This window comes from Cynara cardunculus (assembly GCF_001531365.2).
Source record: "Cynara cardunculus var. scolymus isolate 2C chromosome LG 8, CcrdV1, whole genome shotgun sequence".
Taxonomy (NCBI): Eukaryota; Viridiplantae; Streptophyta; class Magnoliopsida; order Asterales; family Asteraceae; genus Cynara; species Cynara cardunculus.
Window position 1 is genome coordinate 25,667,337 of NC_037535.1, and position 18,907 is coordinate 25,686,243.

The 18,907-nt window shown below is 38.6% G+C and overlaps 4 protein-coding genes across 5 annotated transcripts; 2 read left to right on the forward strand and 2 right to left on the reverse strand.

Annotated features, from left to right (window-relative positions):
* The first annotated feature begins 346 nt into the window (after positions 1–346).
* On the forward strand, positions 347–2,778 carry LOC112516676 (cytochrome P450 71A1-like). The gene is made up of 2 exons (XM_025123864.1): positions 347–1,261; positions 2,075–2,778. The coding sequence occupies exons 1-2, from the start codon at positions 347–349 to the stop codon at positions 2,702–2,704; spliced, it is 1,545 nt and encodes a 514-aa protein (XP_024979632.1). The 3' UTR covers positions 2,705–2,778.
* A 1,041-nt stretch (positions 2,779–3,819) lies between these two features.
* On the forward strand, positions 3,820–11,992 carry LOC112516101 (E3 ubiquitin-protein ligase SPL2). Of its 2 annotated transcripts, none has more exons than XM_025123101.1 (6): positions 3,820–4,314; positions 4,634–4,735; positions 6,097–6,267; positions 6,379–6,500; positions 8,433–8,552; positions 11,595–11,992. In XM_025123101.1, the coding sequence occupies exons 1-6, from the start codon at positions 3,949–3,951 to the stop codon at positions 11,884–11,886; spliced, it is 1,173 nt and encodes a 390-aa protein (XP_024978869.1). In that variant the 5' UTR covers positions 3,820–3,948; the 3' UTR covers positions 11,887–11,992. The 2 variants fall into 2 exon arrangements, with proteins under 2 accessions (XP_024978869.1, XP_024978870.1); XM_025123102.1 differs by having other exon boundaries at positions 6,244–6,267.
* Positions 11,993–13,554: 1,562 nt separating this feature from the next.
* Positions 13,555–15,340, reverse strand: LOC112517194 (nodulation-signaling pathway 1 protein-like). The gene has a single exon (XM_025124552.1). The coding sequence runs from the start codon at positions 15,299–15,301 to the stop codon at positions 13,643–13,645; it is 1,659 nt and encodes a 552-aa protein (XP_024980320.1). The 5' UTR covers positions 15,302–15,340; the 3' UTR covers positions 13,555–13,642.
* A 1,356-nt stretch (positions 15,341–16,696) lies between these two features.
* On the reverse strand, positions 16,697–17,626 carry LOC112517202 (auxin-binding protein ABP19a-like). The gene has a single exon (XM_025124563.1). The coding sequence runs from the start codon at positions 17,600–17,602 to the stop codon at positions 16,973–16,975; it is 630 nt and encodes a 209-aa protein (XP_024980331.1). The 5' UTR covers positions 17,603–17,626; the 3' UTR covers positions 16,697–16,972.
* Positions 17,627–18,907: the final 1,281 nt, after the last annotated feature.

The following is an 18,907-nucleotide window of genomic DNA, read 5'->3' on the forward strand; positions in this document are numbered from 1 at the left end:
ATATTCTATTTGATTATATTTATCTGTAATTAGTTACATGAATTCAAACATGAAATTTTAATAAGTCGTATTTATATATAATTTATTTGTAATCATAAATTTTAATAATATGCATCAATAAACTTTAATTTATTAATAAAAATGGTTTTTTTTTAATTTTTAAATACTTTATAATATAGTTTTGAGAAAAACGTTGTTTGCAAAAAAACGTTGTTTGCAAAAAACAAGTCAAGGTTTACTCTGTCTAGTGGGAAACTCGCTGCCACTTGCTCTGCAAAATCCAACTATAAATAAACACCATCTTCTCACCTTCATTCTCATACTAACACCTAAACCCCCATTTCCAATGGACTCTACTCACCATTGGCCTTCTTATGCAGTCGCATGCTTAGCCACCGTCGCTCTCATTCTTCTCTCTCGCCGCCGACGCCGTTCCCGGAATCTCAACTCCCCGCCGGGCCCCAAACCTTGGCCGATTATCGGAAATCTCAACCTTATAGGCTCCCTTCCTCACCGTTCCATCCATGATCTCTCTCAAAAGTACGGAGAAATTATGCAATTGAAGTTCGGTTCATTCAACGTCGTCGTTGCTTCCTCTGTTGAGATGGCGAAGGTCGTCCTCAAGACCATGGATGTCAACTTTGCTTGCCGTCCTAAGACCGCTGCCGGTAAATACACCACCTATAATTACTCCGACATCACATGGTCTCCTTACGGACCGTATTGGCGCCAAGCTCGTAAAATGTGTCTCATGGAGTTGTTCAGCGTGAAACGCCTCGAATCGTACGAGTACATCCGAGTTGAGGAGATGAAATCGCTGGTGAAATCGATTTTTGATTCCGCCGGTGAGGAGATTTTGTTGAAGGATCTGTTGTCTACGGTGAGTTTGAACGTGATTAGTCGGATGGTTTTGGGGAAAAGGTATTTGGACGAATCGGATGAGTCGAACTCGGTGGTGCGTCCAGATGAGTTTAAGAAGATGCTGGATGAGTTGTTTCTGTTGAACGGCGTGTTTAACATCGGAGATTCAATACCCTGGATCGATTTCATGGATTTACAGGGGTATGTGAAGAGGATGAAAGCGGTGAGCAAGAAATTCGATCGGTTTTTGGAGCATGTGTTGGATGAGCATAACGAGCGGCGGAAGGCTGCCGGAGAGAACTTCGTAGCGACGGACATGGTGGATTTGCTGTTGCAGCTCGCTGATGATCCAAATCTGGATGTTAAGCTTGAGAGGCATGGCGTCAAAGCTTTTACCCAGGTTAATTTCTGTTTTACCATTTCAATTTAAATGAATAACTGATTGTTTGTTATCCGTTTATTGAGTTTAACGAGATTCATAGCTTATTTGGTCATTATATATAATGGTTTAACACTGATCTCATAATATAGAAAATGAGTTGTTGAATAAGTTTCTAAGTTAGAGTGTCAGCAGAAAGTAGAGCTTCTAGAAAATGACTTGTTTGCAGCAACCTTTTTGTTTATTTATTAACGTAGATTGTCACATTGGTTGACTTATATAAGGAATCATATAACGTTTAATACCGTTTATCTAAACATTTATCTGGTAAGTGTTTATTACAATAAAATTAAACATTATCATTTATTTGTCAGATAAAATTTTAATCCACCAAAATGACATCGTATGTAACAATTTACCCTATAAGTGCTGACCGTAGTAAAAGTCGTCGCCATCATTTACCGGATAAGACTCTAAGTCCTTGTATTCACTTTTACCGAGTAAGATTCTTGATTCTTGTCATATTCATCCGGGGAGGTAATGTGATTTGATAAGCGCTTATCGGAGTAAGTATTTGGTAACCAACCCCTTAATGTAAATCATACAGGTTTGTGGACTTGTAGCAGTCTTTGGATAAAATTTAGTCGAAAGTCATAAATTACGTTTTAAAATAGGCATATAAATCTGTTTGTGCATAAAAATGTTCTTTTAAATTGATGTTCAAAATGGTTATTTGACTACGACTGTTTACCAAACAAATAATTGTCGTTTAATGAATGTTGTGTGCGTCAATTTGTAGTAGTCGGCTGAAATCTTGTGATTTGATATTAATAGGACTTGCTTGCTGGCGGAACTGAAAGCTCTGCAGTTACTGTTGAATGGGCGATTGCTGAACTTTTGAAGAAACCTGAGATATTCCAAAAGGCGATTGAAGAGCTTGATCGTGTCATTGGCAAGGATAGATGGGTCGAAGAGAAGGACATGCGTAACCTACCTTATGTTGAGGCAATTGCTAAAGAGACGATGAGGTTGCATCCAGTGGCACCTATGTTGGTCCCTAGAAGAGCTCGCGAGGATTGTAAAGTAGCTGGTTACGACATTACTGAAGGAACCCGGGTGCTTGTTAGTGTTTGGACAATCGGAAGAGACCCTCAATTATGGGATAAACCTGAAGAATTTTGTCCGGAAAGATTCATCGGAAAGGAAATTGATGTCAAGGGTCATGACTTTGAGTTGTTGCCATTTGGTGCTGGACGAAGGATGTGTCCAGGGTACAGTCTCGGACTGAAAGTGATCGAAGCAAGTTTGGCAAATTTGCTCCATGGGTTTATGTGGAAACTGCCAAGCACAATGACTAAGGATGATCTGAACATGGAAGAAATATTTGGCTTGTCCACCCCAAAAAAGATTCCACTTCTCACCGTAGCTCAACCAAGGCTTCCACTTGAAATGTACCGTTTTTAGTTGGTTTATATACCGACTTATATGATATGTTTTGTATCGTATGTGAGTATAGAATATGAAATAAAGTTTTGATGTTTTATTTTATCTATCATTTTTCGTATAATAATCAATACAAAATTCAACAAGTTGATTTTGAAGTTTGGAATTTTTTAAATATATAACTGGTAACTGTTGTTACCACAACAACTTTTTTTTTAATCAAAATCCTCATTGTTAATTACATCTGGTTTTTTACTCGTATGCTAATGGAAAAGGAAAACACACAAGCTAGCATAGAAAATTACATTAATTTGACAATTTATTCACGAAGCTTAATTCATTTATTCTCGAATTGACTTTCGGTTCTCGGTTGATCTTGTACAATGCATATTTACGTGTATCTGGACTCTTAATTCTTCTTATCATCAATGTGTATCTTGAAATTAAGCAATTTAAAAAGATTATCTCGATATGGGTTGCATGCCAACGAAAATGGTTACAATTTTATTACGATTTAATAGAACTCAAAAAGGAATAGGAAAATAAAAATAATCATATTGATTCGAGTTACGAGCCAAGAATTACGGCCCCCCTGAAGATTATTACGAAAATAATTGCAATTTTTTTCACGTAACAGAGACTTACAAACATTACGAACCCAAAAATAGTAGCAAAAATATTTACGAAAAAATTACGATAAACTAACTTAAAAAATCGTAACCCTACTATAAATCTTACCTAACACGTAGAACATAATCTGTTATGAGTTACAAACAAATTACAAAATAGTTACAGACATCTGGATCACCAAATTTTTAGATACAAGAATGCTTAAAAACTTAACAGAAATTGGTTGAACATCAACTAATGGACTAGAAATGTAGATTAATAAATAGTTGAGGACAAAAACTGTAGAATAACAAACAGTTGAGGACAAATATTGTAGATCAACAAACAGTTGAGGACAAAAATTGTATATAAACAAATAGTTGAGGACGAAAATTGTAGATCAACAAATAGTTGAGGACGAAAATTGCAACCTACTAAAAGTATTAAAAGTAGTAAGACCCGGTCCAATCTACCAGCCATTTATACATTCATTGGAGAATTTCTTGCTCCGCTCGTATTCCTCGCCTCCTCCGCTGTATTCCGCCGGCCACCGAAGGCGCCACTGCCACCACCATTTCCTTTTACTAATTAACTCCGTCACCGATTCGATGGTAAACACCACAACGTCCGCTTCCATCTTTAGTTCCTGATATACGATGTCGGTACACGATCAAGCAGCCGTCGCAGTCCTATCGCAAGTAGCCCTAGCCGCCGATGGTGCAGTACTCGGTCTAGCCTTAGCGTACATTGCAGTACGTAGTGTTCTCAAGTACAAGACGACATCATCGGCTTTGAACAAAGTGAAGAAAGCACCTTCCGTCGGCGTCTCCGATCTCCGTTCTGTGCTCTCTCATTCTTCCGATCAAGATACGGACACGACCAGTTGCGTTGACGAGAAGCTCGTCATCGTTCGAGGAGTTGTTGAGGCAAAATCTGTTGTCAATGGCAACTGGAAAAAACAAAACGTTCTGGTATCTCATGAATCTAACGAGAAAGCGGTTATCTTGCAGCGAACGCAGACGGTATATACTGCATATCTCAATCTTTCTATTCTTCACATGAATAGTCTTTAAAATTTGTTTATATGCTTATATATTAGAGGTTTTGTGAATTGTGATTACATTGTGAACTTATTATGTCTAGGAAAAATTGCTCAACTAAAAGTTAGGACAATGTTTGTTCTTTTTAATCTACTTATTTCTAGGGATTGATGTAATGTTTAGGCATATAGCATGAATAACTTGACTGGTTTCTTGATTGATTGAACAGATGTTTCTTTATTTCTTATGTATCCTTATTTTTTTTTCAGTTTAAAGTGTGAATTATCTTGAATTCTTGCAGTGTATATACAATGAATGGAGGGGATTTTTTGGATGGACTTCAGATTTTCGCTCCTTATTTGCAAGACATTGGAAAGAGCAAGAATCGTCATCACTAAGAACGGTAACCTCAAAATTCATGTATTTAGAGTTATTTGTAAGTTTTTTAACATAACAGCTTTTCACCTAGAAAGTTTACAAATTATTGATGTCGAACAGTCTTTTGACATTATTGTTTTAATCCGAATTGAACCCACTTGGTTTTAACATCACTGATCGGCATAAAACATAAAGAATAAAACAACTCCCATATTAAATGCAGATTGTACATGTCTTGCATTTTACATTCAATTTAAATGCAATAGTTTCTAGTTATACTTGAGAAATCTAGATGGAAGTGCAAAAATGATCATGCTTGGGCACAATTCTCATCAACACTCATCTGTCTTGAGATCTAGATTTTTCATCACCCTGCAAGTAGAAAGGGTATATGCATAAATCTATGATGCCTGGCTCACAACATGCTACTTTCGCTTTTGCTAGTACCCTTACCAACCGCCATAATCTTGTTTATTTGGTTTTACTAGTACCCTTACGAACCACCTACGAAGTATCTTTGAGATATATACACACACACACACACTAATGTAAAGTGTCTCCAAGGTTCTTGATGATGTATGCTGTGTTGTTCACTTTACTGCACACCTTCATTTAGCTGCTGCTTTTTTTTGTACCAACTTTTTAATCCTAGCCCCTACTCTTTTTTTCAGCTAGTAATTGCACTAGCTATTCCTTTAGAAAGTAATGATAGTGATTAAGCATCCATGCTAGTGGATCTCTCCACGCTGTGCAGACCCAGGTGGGAAAGGGGACTGCAGGTCCCCTGACGTCACTGATTTTATATTTCCATGGTTCTAAGCATAAGCTTTTGTAGGTCGTAGTGGTTAAGCAGACTCTAGAAGTTGATTGCCTTCCCATGCGTGTTTGGTTTCTGGTGTCCTTGCTGAGGACGTTTTTTTTGCTTTTCTAGTTATCAAGTTACATTATAATGACACTTTAGTTTCTAATAATTTTTGACTTATTTTTCCATAATCTATCAATCAATATGTTTGTGGTCTAACATTTTGAGATTCAATGGCCATTTGACGAACAAATTTATGTGTTAATTATATCTTGTGAGTTCACCAATGTGTTACTGTTTTTGTATAGTTTGTATTGCTAATATGAGTTTCTGTTATTATTTAAAAGACATATAAATGTACAACAATTGATTTAATGTTATAATTTTATCTTTTGGTAATTTCTTTTTTATCAGTTGCATTAGAGTGACCCCTACTCCACAATATGTTTGTGGTTTACCACTGTGTCCAAGTATATTACTGTCACAACCTACTGCAATACTATTTTTCTGGTTTGTCACAAACAACATCAATCATCTTCGGACTTCAGAATCTAATATGGCATCCATGATTTCTTCCTGGATAGGTTCCTTTTATCCTTGTTGATGGGGGTAGGTGGCCACAATCTGATTATCTGGCCGTAAACTTGGATGGCTCGAAGCATCCTCTACCTCTTACAACTGTATACCACAATTTGCAGCCTATTAATGCTTCTCCTTACACTTTCCTCCAGGCATTTTTCGGTCATGAGTATCCTGTAAGTCCAGACATGTATTGTTCATGATTCATCTTCCTACATTATTTTGTGAATTCTTTCAGTTCTTGATGTGATCTTAGTTGTCTTATCTCTTTCTTGCTGATGTTGAAGGTTGGGCTTCTGGATGAAGAGAAGATTCTACCAGTTGGAAAGGAAATCACTGCAGTTGGCCTTGTCAGTTTGAGAAACGGAATTCCTGAAGTGATGGCATGCAAGGATCTACCTTTTTTTCTGTAAGGATATTTCATCAGGAATCTTTTTCATTACATTACAATGATGAACCTGCACACATACTTGTAATCTTTATCTGTTTAATTTCTTTAAATCGCACCATCTGAGTTAATTGAAGTATGTCAGCATCCAATATGATTGAAATTTGATTATTTTTTGTGATTGTTTTCAAATAGATAGAGAAGATTGTTTACTAGTTCTAGGTTGATGTGCTTTTTGATCTGTTGTTTTCTAATTAAGATGTATTTGTGACCAACAAATATTCTAGTCTTGGACAATGTTTGGGAGGCCTATGCCGCCTATGGTTAGTGCCCATAGCATGTGTGCTTTAGTCCTTGTAATGCAATATTTCTATTCATGGTTAGAAGAGACCAGAACTTATCAAATCATTGACTCATCCTACAAAGTAAATTGTGAAGGTAACATTTAGTTTTCTTTTGTTAGCGCATCTGTCTAAAACGAGCTCAGTTGGCATATTCGGTCACTTAAAAATCTTTTCACTACTTCCTTCTGTACCAAGAATCTAGTTTAGCTGTGATCAAACCACCTCGAGGAGTGGTTCCTTGGGGTCTATTTGTTTAGTCATTTTATCCTTATCAGTTCCAGGGTCCTATTTCCGATTGTGAGGATAGATGGGGGATGAACCTACAAAAAAGGGGATGGGAAACGTGCTTAAACGAATGCGACATTCGCTTTTCTGCAATCGATGCTGCCTTTAGATTATTACACACACACACACATATATATATATATATATATCATCATCATCATTTTTAATCCCATCTCTTGTGTTGTTGCACAATTGCCTCAACGTTTGCAACTTAGTTCTAGTCAGCTTGTTGCACTACCATCTGGTTTCAGTTTGATGCATACTTCATCTGCTTACTCAACCATCTCCTTTGTTACCCTTTGGCATCTTGTTGCATGCTGGCATCTCTTTCAACAGTACATCAACTTAGTATTCAGTGACCCTGGAACCCTTTTTTAACCATTAAATTGTTAACCATACTCAGATTGTCTTTTTTTAGTTTGTTAACGCCATTACTGTCTAATATCATCTCTAATCCATATGTCTGGCACTAAAAGCTTATGGTCCGTCACTTGTTCATGTAACGGGACCCCCCTTTCTAGCTAGGACAAAGTCTATACGATTAAAGTCTCTTCCGCTTCTAAAGGATACTCGTTGATTGTGTTTCAATATGAAAAAATTACAACAATGAAGTCATTTAAAATGGAGACAGAAACCTGGGCAGGGTAGGGGCGAATATGGGCAACTGAGGCAAGGCAGTCTTGCGATGTGTTGTGGAAACTACAAACGTGTTCTTTACCTTGATAGTTGATTCTTATTACCATGCCCAAAATCTTCCAGAAAATGCATCCACTAAGAACCATAAATACATCTTGTAGTTTGGTATCCTTAACGACTTATTCTTCTTGGTTCTCCCATAGTCTCCACATAATGAATGGCTTATGACATTCATAACTTCATCCTGTCTCCTGACAACTACTCCACTAGCTTGCCTAATGTGATTATATCATTTGTATTGTAGTTTCAATGTTATCACTTAGGCTCTTTATCTATGATATCATGCCTTTTTCATTCCTAGGCATATTTTTCACCAAATAATGCAATCTAAAACTTCTGCTCTCGATCCTTGGACGTATCTGACCTACACATTTAGTTTTCTAAATGAATGCAATATTCACTCTTTTACTTGGATGTCAACTAGTTCCTTCATCTGTCCTGTGAACAACCTTGTATTCTAACTACCCATCTGTATTGTAGTTCCTGGTTTTTGGATCAGATTTAACAATAGAATTTAGCATTGGATTACAATAGATTTCTGGAATGCACTTTGAAACAACTTAACCTACAGTGTCTAACCTGAGAAATGCTTAGCTTTACTCACTGACTTATGTTGCTCGCTTGCAAGATCAAATATGAGCAAAGATCAGATGGTAGTGGAACTCGACTTCAGGACAAAGGTTTTATTGTGGAGTGGAGTTGTTATCGGTTCACTGGCAACTGCCATCCTTGGCTATTCTGTTGTAAGGTATTATGGTTCTTTGCTTTCCCTCTTAAGTTTATTGTTTTTTTTATGTTGCTATGCATGTGCATTGTTTCTAGTAAGATAATATCTTTATTCCAGCAGGAGTTTTAATGTCTATAGCTATGCAAAAAGTTGTAACATGATCGCTTTTCAATTTTACACTGCTGTTCAAGTTGTCTAGTTAGTTCCGGAGTGCTCCCATGTGGGATTTTAACCGAAGCACAAGTTAATTCATACTCTTAATTATGTAAATTGTTGTAGAATATTATACTATCAAGGCCCACCATTGAAAGGCAGTTGAGTATTTAACATTATGGCATACTTTTAGTGAAGTAAATTATTGTTGAATACCTTCTAAATGTTCTCATTACAGTAAGAGGAAAGTTGATTACAGTGTGTTCACAAAGCTAAGTTCATAGAGTGATAACAGGCTAGAAGGCTGTCATAAATGTGGGATGGTAGGTTGACTAGCTGGCATTATCTTTGGTTGCGTCTTTCGGAATTGTCTCTCTTAGAAGGTGAGTTTTGTTAGAGATCTTGTAAATCCCTGAATCTATTGTCAAAGGGAAAATCATCGGCTTATAAATTATCTATCATGCTGTGAAAAGGAAGTCAACAAATATTTAGGAACAAAGTAGAATAATATTAAAGGAGAATAACAACAGAGCTATAAGGTGCTATCTAGGAGAGTTTTGTGTAACAGAATCTTGATAGCATCATCTCTTGAAGCAACAAAATATATCTCGATCTGACGAGCAGTTGATGATTGATGAAGGGATTGAGCAAAGAAGATGATAACCCAATTGCATTCTAAAGCTAAGATGATGACGAAATGATGACTTGAGCAAAGAAGCTATCGCCGCCCGGGTGTTGAGGCGATAATAGTAGGGTTAGTTTTAGGAGTTTTGGCCGAAAATTAACCTGTATGACCCATTCTTTAAGTGGCTTTTTAAGTTCAGATCATTGGACGAGTTCAAACACTAAGCGCAACCCAAACAAATCCAAATAGTCAAAAGAAATCACCCAAGATGACCCAATTTTATGAATGTGGGTCAAATTTGCTCACTACTAGTATTGGTATAGCAGCAAAAGCAAGACTTGTAGGTGAATAGACTTATCAAGTTCTCATTGAAATAGGAAAAAGCACTTGCCATTCGTGGTTTTCTGTTCCTGATCATGTGCTCATATGTGGGGCTGTGGGCTTAAACAACTTCCTTTCTAGATGTTATTGCAGCCTGTATCCTGACTTCATAAGTCTCGTGAAAAATGTCACATTTTAAAACAATCATTCGAGTCTGTTGATATCTGTAAAGACCTTTAATATCTTTTTGGTCCCAAATCAACAATAATATTCTCTGTAATCATGTCCAATGCAAACTAGGTAATTTTAACATGCAAACTTTCTAAAAAAAGGTAAAATATATGGGATATCCCCAAAAGGAAAAATGTTGCGATTTCCATGGGATGGAGAAAGTATGGATTATAAAGGCAGATGGTTTATAAGGCTGTCAATATGCCATAACATCTATGTGGTTGTCTGCTTTTTAACTGTCTGCTGAGTTTTAAAATCAAATTGTGTATATGGGACTCAATTTGTGCTCTTTTGTAACTTTGGTCTCTAGTGGTTCTTGTTGGAGTTCCACATCAGCTAGACTTGGACCATTTCTCCTGTATATATGTTGGAATATCCCCTTTCTCCTTAAGGGCTCTTTTGGAGCGTGATCTAAATATTCTACATATCCTCCCATGGTATCAAAGCCAAGGTCTGCCACTCCAGGGACTCGACACTTTTGCCAGCCCCCTCTTGACACTCTGGGACAATCTGTGTGCATCCAGCCTGCATTGGTGGGGCCGTGTATATATATGTTGGAACCTTCTCATTCTCCTTAAGGGTGCGTTTGGTGCATGGGACAAGGTGGAACAGGACAGAACAGGACACACTTGTCCCATGTTTGGTGTGATTTTATATGGGACTAACTAGAACTAAGTGGTACAAGGGTGGGACAMGGCTGTCCACCCTTTACCCCTGGCACTAACTAGAACAAGGAAAACTTTACCTCTTTACCCTCAATCGACTCCATCGCTTCCACCCTCAATCGACTCCATTGCTTCCACCCTGGTCGACTCCATCGATTCCACCGTCTCTCCTCTCCTCCATCGATTCCACCGTCTCTCCTCTCCTCCATCGATTCCACCGTCTCTCCTCTCCTCCATCGATTCCACTGTCTCTCTTCTCCTCCATCGCTTCCACCCTGGTCGACTCCATCGCTTCCACCGTCTCTCCTCTCCTCCATCGCTTCTACAGGTGACGGCGACTGCTGTTCAACTCCATCGCGGCGGTTGGGTTGGGATACGATGTGGCGGAGGATTTGATCGGAATAGATGATGAACAGGTTAGAGATATCGATTTAGGGTTTTTTTTTGCTTGATCAAAATCGCTTTAGGGTTTTTTTTGCTTGATCAAAATCGATTTAGGGTTTTTTTACTTGATCAAAATCGATTTAGGGATATCCTGATTCAGCAGGTATATGAACTTCAATTTTCTTCGTGATTATATATGAGTATAATCTTAATCTATTTGCTGATTTGGGATAGTTCGTAGAATCTTAATCAATTTTCTTTGTTTGAATATTGTTTTGTGCGTTCATGGCGATTCAGGGTGGTTAGAATCGATTTAGGGCTTTTTTGCTTGATCATGGTGGTTAGAATTCTAGGATTGACTCACTAGGGTAAATTGGTCATTTTAACCAGTTCTGTCCAGTCCTATCATGTCTTACCAAACGCTGAACAGCTGTCCTGTCCTGTCCTGTCCTGTCCCACCCTGTCCTGTCCCGTCCTGTCCCACCCTGTCCTGTCCCGTCCTGTCCTGTCCTGTCTGCGTACCAAACGCACCCTAAGGGCTTTTTTGAAGAGCCATCCGAGTATCCCACATATCTCTCACAGTTCTTATAAAATTCACTGCAGCTTATACCATCTGAATTCCGTCCTCCAAATATGAAAAGAAAGTTTTTCACGAATTATTAATTATTATTATCGACTGTTCAGGAACTGGAACAGATGGAAAGAGTGGAGACAAAGAAGGCAGATTCAGCAGCAAAATGCGGCCGAGGAAAGTAGTGAAGCGGAAGCTGATGTAGCGGCAGAAGAGGGTGGCGATGTTCCAGAAGGGCAGTTGTGTGTGATCTGTTTGATGAGACAACGGAGGTCTGCATTCGTACCGTGTGGGCATCTAGTCTGTTGCCCACGATGCGCTCTTTCTGTTGAGCGGGATTTGTCTCCCAAATGTCCTGTTTGTAGACAAACGATCCGCAGTTCGGTCAGGATATACGACTCTTGAGGTTGCGAATATAGTCTAAAGAACGTAGATGGTATGTATTTCTGTAGGTGTATATGTATTATGGTATTCTTCATATTTATTATGCAATGGAATTTTGTTTATATATATAAAATATAATATAGATCTGTTGCTCATGAAAGCAACAATTATGGATGTATATTTGGTTCACAACACGGAGGAATCTGCCAGTAATTGCAAACCCCGTAAGGACTAAAATTTCAATTTCTAAACCACGAGCTGAATTATTGGCAAATCACAGGGACACAATTGTAATTTACTCTTATTTTTATTTATTCCTTTGAAAAAATGAATTAATGGTCCTTGTGGTTTACTTAAATTTTGGATTTCGTCTTTAAAAACAAACCATCTACAATGATTATACTTATAGCATAGCTTGGTAACTTGACATGCGAGGATCAGTGAACGGTTGGGGTCTCAATAGCGTTGCGAGGCTTACAACTCCCAATTCATGGGACCTTTTCCTCAATTAGGCGCCATACCTCTTCCTCAAATTTACAATTTAATAGCACTCAAGGTCTCTGGGTATTAACTCCGTTAGTTAGCAATCGATAGAAAAAGACAAATCCATCTTTAGACGGACTACATGGACCAAAAGCACAATTCACTTAAAATTAACTGTGACTCGTACAAAACTTATTAACAAAAATTCTTTACTAAAAATAACATGGATACTTACATATATAAATTTGTTTGTGAGGATAAATAATTTTTCTGTTGTGAAAAATAATTATGTGTTAAAAGTTAAAATATAATAATTAAAATATATTTTTATTAACTATTAAAATTTGTTTATTAGGATAAATAATTTCTTATTTTGAAAAATAATTATGTTTAAGAGTTAAAATATGATAATTAATATTTTTTAAAATATATAATCATAATTAACTTTAAAGTGAATTACAATTTTTTATGGTTTGAATTTGTTGGAAGATTGATTTATCCTTTTTAATGGTTGCTAAACGCCAATATTGAATTCAGACACTTTAAACGTTGTGGAATTGAAAAGTGGGTGAGCAACACACATAAACCACCGGTGTAATTTACTCTTTTTAATACGTAGTTCGATAAACAGAGTTTCAGTCATGCAACCGCTTTTCGTCGGTTGCTTGGCATTCCCGGCGACCGGTGACGGTAGCGAAGGTAATCGGAGAGTCTTAGTAATCTTGCCAGATTGGTGATACACGAGTTAAGTTGATGTTTGTGCTTTTTTTCCTCATAATTCGGCCAGAGTTGCTTGGATTTAGTAAATGTAGGTATGCCTTTGCGGTGTTCGATGAATTGTTTGACTGAGTTATCTTTCTATATCGGAGCAAGTTCATATTGCCTTTGCGGTCTATCATATGTTTGTCTTTCCTGTTCATACGTAGAAATCTTCAACAATGTTCATTTGAAAGTTCGTTTTCTGACCTTTCTTTGACAAATATAATGTATGGGAGTTAGATCCGTAATTTTTTAATGCAGTATGAACAAATACTCATCGTTGGATGTTTTCAAGGCTAATGGATCCATCATTTGACGACCTGATCGTAGAGATATCATGGTTGAAGATTGTCAAGTAGGTTGTTTTGATGTTCGTATTTGTAATGATCATGGCAGGCAAAATTACTATAAAACTGGTAGCGGTAACAATGTAAGAAATGAGAACGATTGCAGTTTAGTGTTGCTCTTTCCTTGACATCGAGTGGAGAAAACTGATACTAAAACAGAACAATTCAGACTTATTCTGCTACTAGTTCTAGGAATCGCTAGTTTTTGCATCTATTTTCCATAGAGAGCAAAAGGAAACAGATTGCCCTTTCCACCACAATCCTACAGACCCATCTTTTTCTTCAACTCTCATTTCCCAGTGAGTGTCATACTTCTTCAACAGTGCACGAGCTTGGTCGACGACATCCTCACTGAATGCATTCTCTAAAAACCCGACACCCCTCATCCTCTCTCCCCACTTCTCTTTCTTTTCATTCATTTCAAACGTGTTGATCAGTGCCTTTGCGGCTTCCCCTTCAATCAGTTTTCTTTCTTCCATTTCTCTCCCTTTAAATGCCACGCTTGTCGAGTCCAAGAAACTCCATAAATAGTCTAAGCTCTGTGAAAATCCGGCATCAAAGTTGCTGCAGCTACAGTCCATATCGTTATCATTCAAAATCACTCCTTGGGGCTCCATACTTCGCATCAGTTTCAAGAACTCTGTTCTGGTGTCTGGTTTAGTGTGGTTGAGATAGTGAAGTCTAAACTGAGCACAGACTATTAAGGTTTCGTCTGGGGATGAATTGATGATATGGGTATTTAGATTTTGCAAAGGGCAGTTGTCGAGTCTGTTGATCTGTAAATTGATGTTGAGGTCCTTGGCGAAACGTAAAATGTATGAGGCGAAGTTGTAGCCAGGTGGGCAGTTTGCAAAGGGAAGTTGATGGTTCTCAAGTGTTGGGGGGACTACTGTTACTCGAACCAATGGTGGTGGACCCCCTGGTCGGCTACTCAGTGCTTCTAGAAGTGTTGGCCACTGGAATCCATGCGAGACTCCAATATCAAGTATGTGAAGGTTCCTGCGGGACCCATGGTCGTGCTCGGACAAGACCTGTAGGATGGCATTGTTGGCAATGTTGAAAGGGATTGTGAACCATGGATTGATGTCATTAAAATTGATTAGAGATCGTTGGAAGAATTTGGGTGTTGCTGTGTCAAAACTGATGGCTGGGGTCAACACCTTTGTGGGACTGTTGGTGGATGAGGAGAGGTGGTGGAGGAGGGCTTGCAGCCCGTGAGAGGCCAGCCTGTAGTTGGCATCTCCAGTTGGTGAGGCCAATTCATGGAGTACGAAGAGGAGGTGCTGGACACGAGTCACGTTTCCAGAGGTGATTGCTGCAGCACACGGGTTCAGCAACTGCTCCGCCCACCTCCCTTCTTTATTGTTACCGTTAATACAGTTATCCTTTGTTGATTTGCCTGTTCCCTTCTTGTTTCCAGTTGATTTTTTGCCCTGTGGAGCTGGCTGTGGCATATGGTCCTCTGGTGCTTTCCGTTTCTTTGATAAATCAGAGACCGGCAGTTGTGGCTCATTAGAGAGAATAAGAAGATCAGTAGGGGCTGTAATAGTTGGACTGCTGACACTACTGGTTAAGTTCTCTACAGAGTTAGAAGTAGAAGTATTATTAGCATCAATGAGATCCTGTTCTAGCTCTTGCGTCGGTACCCACCAAGGATCATTGATGATATCAGTGGATCCATACAGGTCGTCTAGGAGAGATGGCAGGTATGGTATCGAGTCTTCTAACCAATCCAAGATGTGACCAGAGTTCAGGTCTGGATCTGGTTCTCCAAAGAACATGGTTTCAGACATAGGGGGTGTGTTTAAGGGAAGGGAAGGTAAGAAGAGAGAGTCTTGCTTGATCATTGGATCTCAAACAAGGAAGAAGAGAGGTGTTGTCTTGTTTGAGATTAGAGGATGCTTGAACATAAATAGGAAGTAGGGGATTGGTGTTATATGGGGTTGGGATGAGGTGGATGTGCTGTTTTTTGGAAGATATAATGTCCTCTTTTAGGTAATTGTTCTCTTATTTCTTAATTAATCATTTTTTTAATCTAAAAGACAAAATGGCAGAGTTGACAGAGAAAAAATCTTTAAATTTGTAACCAAGACGGCAGGTTTGTTTTCTTGTGGGATTAATTAGTAATAAAGGAGTTGTTCTTGTATGAGTTTACTCCTTCCTGTCTTATTGGCTCATAAAAGATTCTTGGCCTGGTTCTCTGACAATAGCTTGTCGGGTTTATAATATATACAACCAGAGGTTTATAAAACAATTTACGTAAGAGATTAGGTCATGATGTTTCTGTCGGGAGGATCTTAAATTAAAGATTGGCCCAACATCACCATTGACTTTTTAGCCCAGAGAACTCACCCAAAAACCCCATCCCAGTTATTTGGAAGCCATTTCCAGAAAGGAAAAAATATATAAGAGGAAAGAGACCAACTAAGAATATTCCTTCAAATACTCATACTTAATTAAGAATGCTTGTTGGAGATGTTCAAGTAGGCAACTTGCAGGCTATTTGATTCAGTCTTGGTACTTTTATGAATAAATGGTACGGTTGATATTGTTTTCTTTATCCTTTCAGCCAATTGTATGACTCCATCTGGAACCAAGTTTAAAAGTTGCATAATTTTGTTATCATCTCCTTGGTTATTGATTAGTGATATTGTAACAGCATCAGAAAATGACTAAATTAACGTTGAAATTTTCTTTGAAGAGATACGAGGAGTGTATGGAGCAACCCAACCCAAGTGCACCAAGGTTCTTCGGCTTAATGGGACTTAAAGGCATGAAGTCTTTGTACATGGCCAATGAAGAGAAACTTATTCGCATGTGCGGTCGGAAGAGATGGTTCGGTTGCTGTGTGTTCCATTCCTCCTTTTGAATCGTATTTTCAGAAGCTCAAGTTAGGAAGTTGCATAAGTCTGTATCTTTGTCACATTCCTAAGGCAAAAAAAGATGTTGCAATGTAATATAACTGAAAAACTACTTTCATTTTCATGCAGGACGGTCCTAAACTAGGTTCCCCGTATGGCAACGTGCAACAAAAGCCACAACACCAAGTAAGTATTTCCACATGAGCCGCTTATAAAAATTTATTATAACATAAAAATTAGGGAACACAGTTTTGGCTTAGTGCAAAGACATTAATCAGCCAACAATTTGTCATCTTATATCTCTAGTGTTTCAACCATGCATGAATTAGAAGATATGGTGTCTTTCAAGTCATCAGGCCAAACTAAATAGGAAATGCAGTATTAGAAGGCCCTTTTCACATCAATCCAGAAAACAGTATCAACAAATTGGAAACTGGAATTGAAACAACAGCATAACATCAAACTAGCAAAGAACACTTAAGACCAACATAGTCCCAATTACTTGGGGTTTGACTTGCATGAATCCTTGCCTGATGTCCTAAAGTTCAAAACAAACGTAGAATGCTGTCATCATCAGGTTAATGACGACAGTACTCTAAAACACGAAAAGACTGGTAATAACACAAAAGAATGGTGTGCACATGAAAATTAGGAGGACTAGCCAGTTCCACCAAGAACAGATTTGAGCTTCTTCACTGTAGCATCATCAAGGAAAGTAGTCATCTCCACCAATGATGATGGTAAGTCATTTGCAAACAATGCAAAATCGGTAATTTGTAGGCCTGGTGACGCGCTACTGAAGCTCGCAAATCCAACTGCTGTAACCCCACCAGCATTCACTTGGAAATGCAACAACCCTTGTGGGAATACCATGATATCACCCTTCTTTAAGGTCTTCACGTAAACTGTATTAGCTGAGGAGATAAAACCAGCCTTAATAAACCCTTGTGTCACCAGCAAGAGCTCGGAACCACCTGGATGTGTGTGCATTGGAATCACTCCACCAGGGGATAGGTCCAATCTTGCAATGGAGATACCGAGGCCATTCACACCAGGAAATTGGGCAGCAAATGCTGGAGAAACAGCTGCTTTGATGATGTTGGAAGTGTTCCCTGCACCGCGTAGGCTTGTAGACACAAAGTCATCCACTATGACTTTGGCGGCCGGTATGCAAGAGTAACCAGCAGGGCTTTCCGGGCCTTTCAGGTCCGCGACACAAAAGTCTTGGACTGCAGCATGAGTGGAGAAGGTGAAGAGAGAGCAAAGGATTAAGAAAATGTGAATCATTTTTATTTTGGTTGATGGGTATTGTGGGATATTGAAGTAATGCTAGGGTGGGGTTTATATAAGGAAGACATGATGAGTGGAGATTGAATAGGATAGCCATGTAAAGCAACTACAACCGCAAGAACTGATAGTGTAGAAAGACAAAAGCAAGCTGGCCTGGTAGTGACCTCCATGTTCCTGAGAAGATGATAACAACATATTAGACCTTTTTGGTCACGGGAGTTAGAGGAGAAAATCCAATATCGAAATTGATTTTCTAATGATTGGTAATTCCTTTTATTTCTTATAACCAATTAATTTATGGGGAAATAGCCCAGGAAGGATAGGAATGAGCAACTAAGGATGAACATGGAACCCTTAGCATTTTTTGAGGACATGACATCCGATAGGATTTCTTTGAGATGCAAGATTTGTAGCAAACTAAGGGGCTGTTTGGTTGGTTTTCAATTTAAATCCTGTATGGATAAAGATGTCTGTCTGGGTAGATTCAGAGATTTTTTTTGGAATGGTTTTTTCATGGATGAAAGAAGCATGTTTTTTTAATTGGGAGGTGCATGTTTAAAAAGAAATTGGCTTTCTACTGAATAAGCCAATTTCAATATCATTAAGCCATTTACAAATGATCATGTATAGCTGACTGGATAAACTGTGAGTCCTATTAAGCTGCTAACAAACAGATCCTAAGACATGATATCTGATAGGATTTATTTGAGACGCAAAATTAGGTAGCAAACTAGGACATGATATTTGATAGGATTTCTTTGAGATGCAAGATTAAGTAGCAGATTAGGGGTAGTGATGTGTATTTAGTTTAAACAGGAGGAAGGGAGCTGGGGAGGTAGATGGTTGGTGGAGGGGTAGGGTAGTGAGTCGGGAGATAGGCTACTAGAGTCATAAGATAGACTATGGTGTCATTGGCGCTTTTTGTTATGTTCCTTTGTACTTACTTTTGACTATATTATTATATGGTTCTGCTCATTTTTATCCGGTTAAGGGGCTGTTTGTTTGGCCCTTAATGGTGAAATTAAGAGCCAACCTCTTAATCGGTCAGAGGTTGAGGTTGTTTGGCAAAAAAAAATGCCTCTTAATGGTTACAATCCCCCTCTTAACCATTTTGCATCTAGGGTACCACTAAACCATTCAGATTACATTTCTTCCCACTTTACCCTTCCACACCCTTTACCAGCTTCAGTCATCGCCTCCATCTTCTCCAGCTGCAGTCATCGTCTCCTTCCCTCTCGTCGCCGGTCTTCACAGCCCCTCCCCCACCCTCTCGTCGCCGGTCTTCACAGCCCCTCCCCCCAC

Excerpts from the sequence above, each read along its gene's own strand:
- LOC112516676 (XM_025123864.1), top strand. The coding sequence starts at position 347 with ATGGACTCTACTCACCATTGGCCTTCTTATGCAGTCGCATGCTTAGCC. Across the intron at positions 1,262-2,074 it reads GCGTCAAAGCTTTTACCCAG|GACTTGCTTGCTGGCGGAAC; the intron begins GTTAATTTCTGT and ends TGATATTAATAG.
- LOC112516101 (XM_025123101.1), top strand. The coding sequence starts at position 3,949 with ATGTCGGTACACGATCAAGCAGCCGTCGCAGTCCTATCGCAAGTAGCC. Across the intron at positions 4,736-6,096 it reads AATCGTCATCACTAAGAACG|GTTCCTTTTATCCTTGTTGA; the intron begins GTAACCTCAAAA and ends CTTCCTGGATAG. Across the intron at positions 6,268-6,378 it reads TTTTCGGTCATGAGTATCCT|GTTGGGCTTCTGGATGAAGA; the intron begins GTAAGTCCAGAC and ends CTGATGTTGAAG.
- LOC112517194 (XM_025124552.1), bottom strand. The coding sequence starts at position 15,301 with ATGATCAAGCAAGACTCTCTCTTCTTACCTTCCCTTCCCTTAAACACA.
- LOC112517202 (XM_025124563.1), bottom strand. The coding sequence starts at position 17,602 with ATGATTCACATTTTCTTAATCCTTTGCTCTCTCTTCACCTTCTCCACT.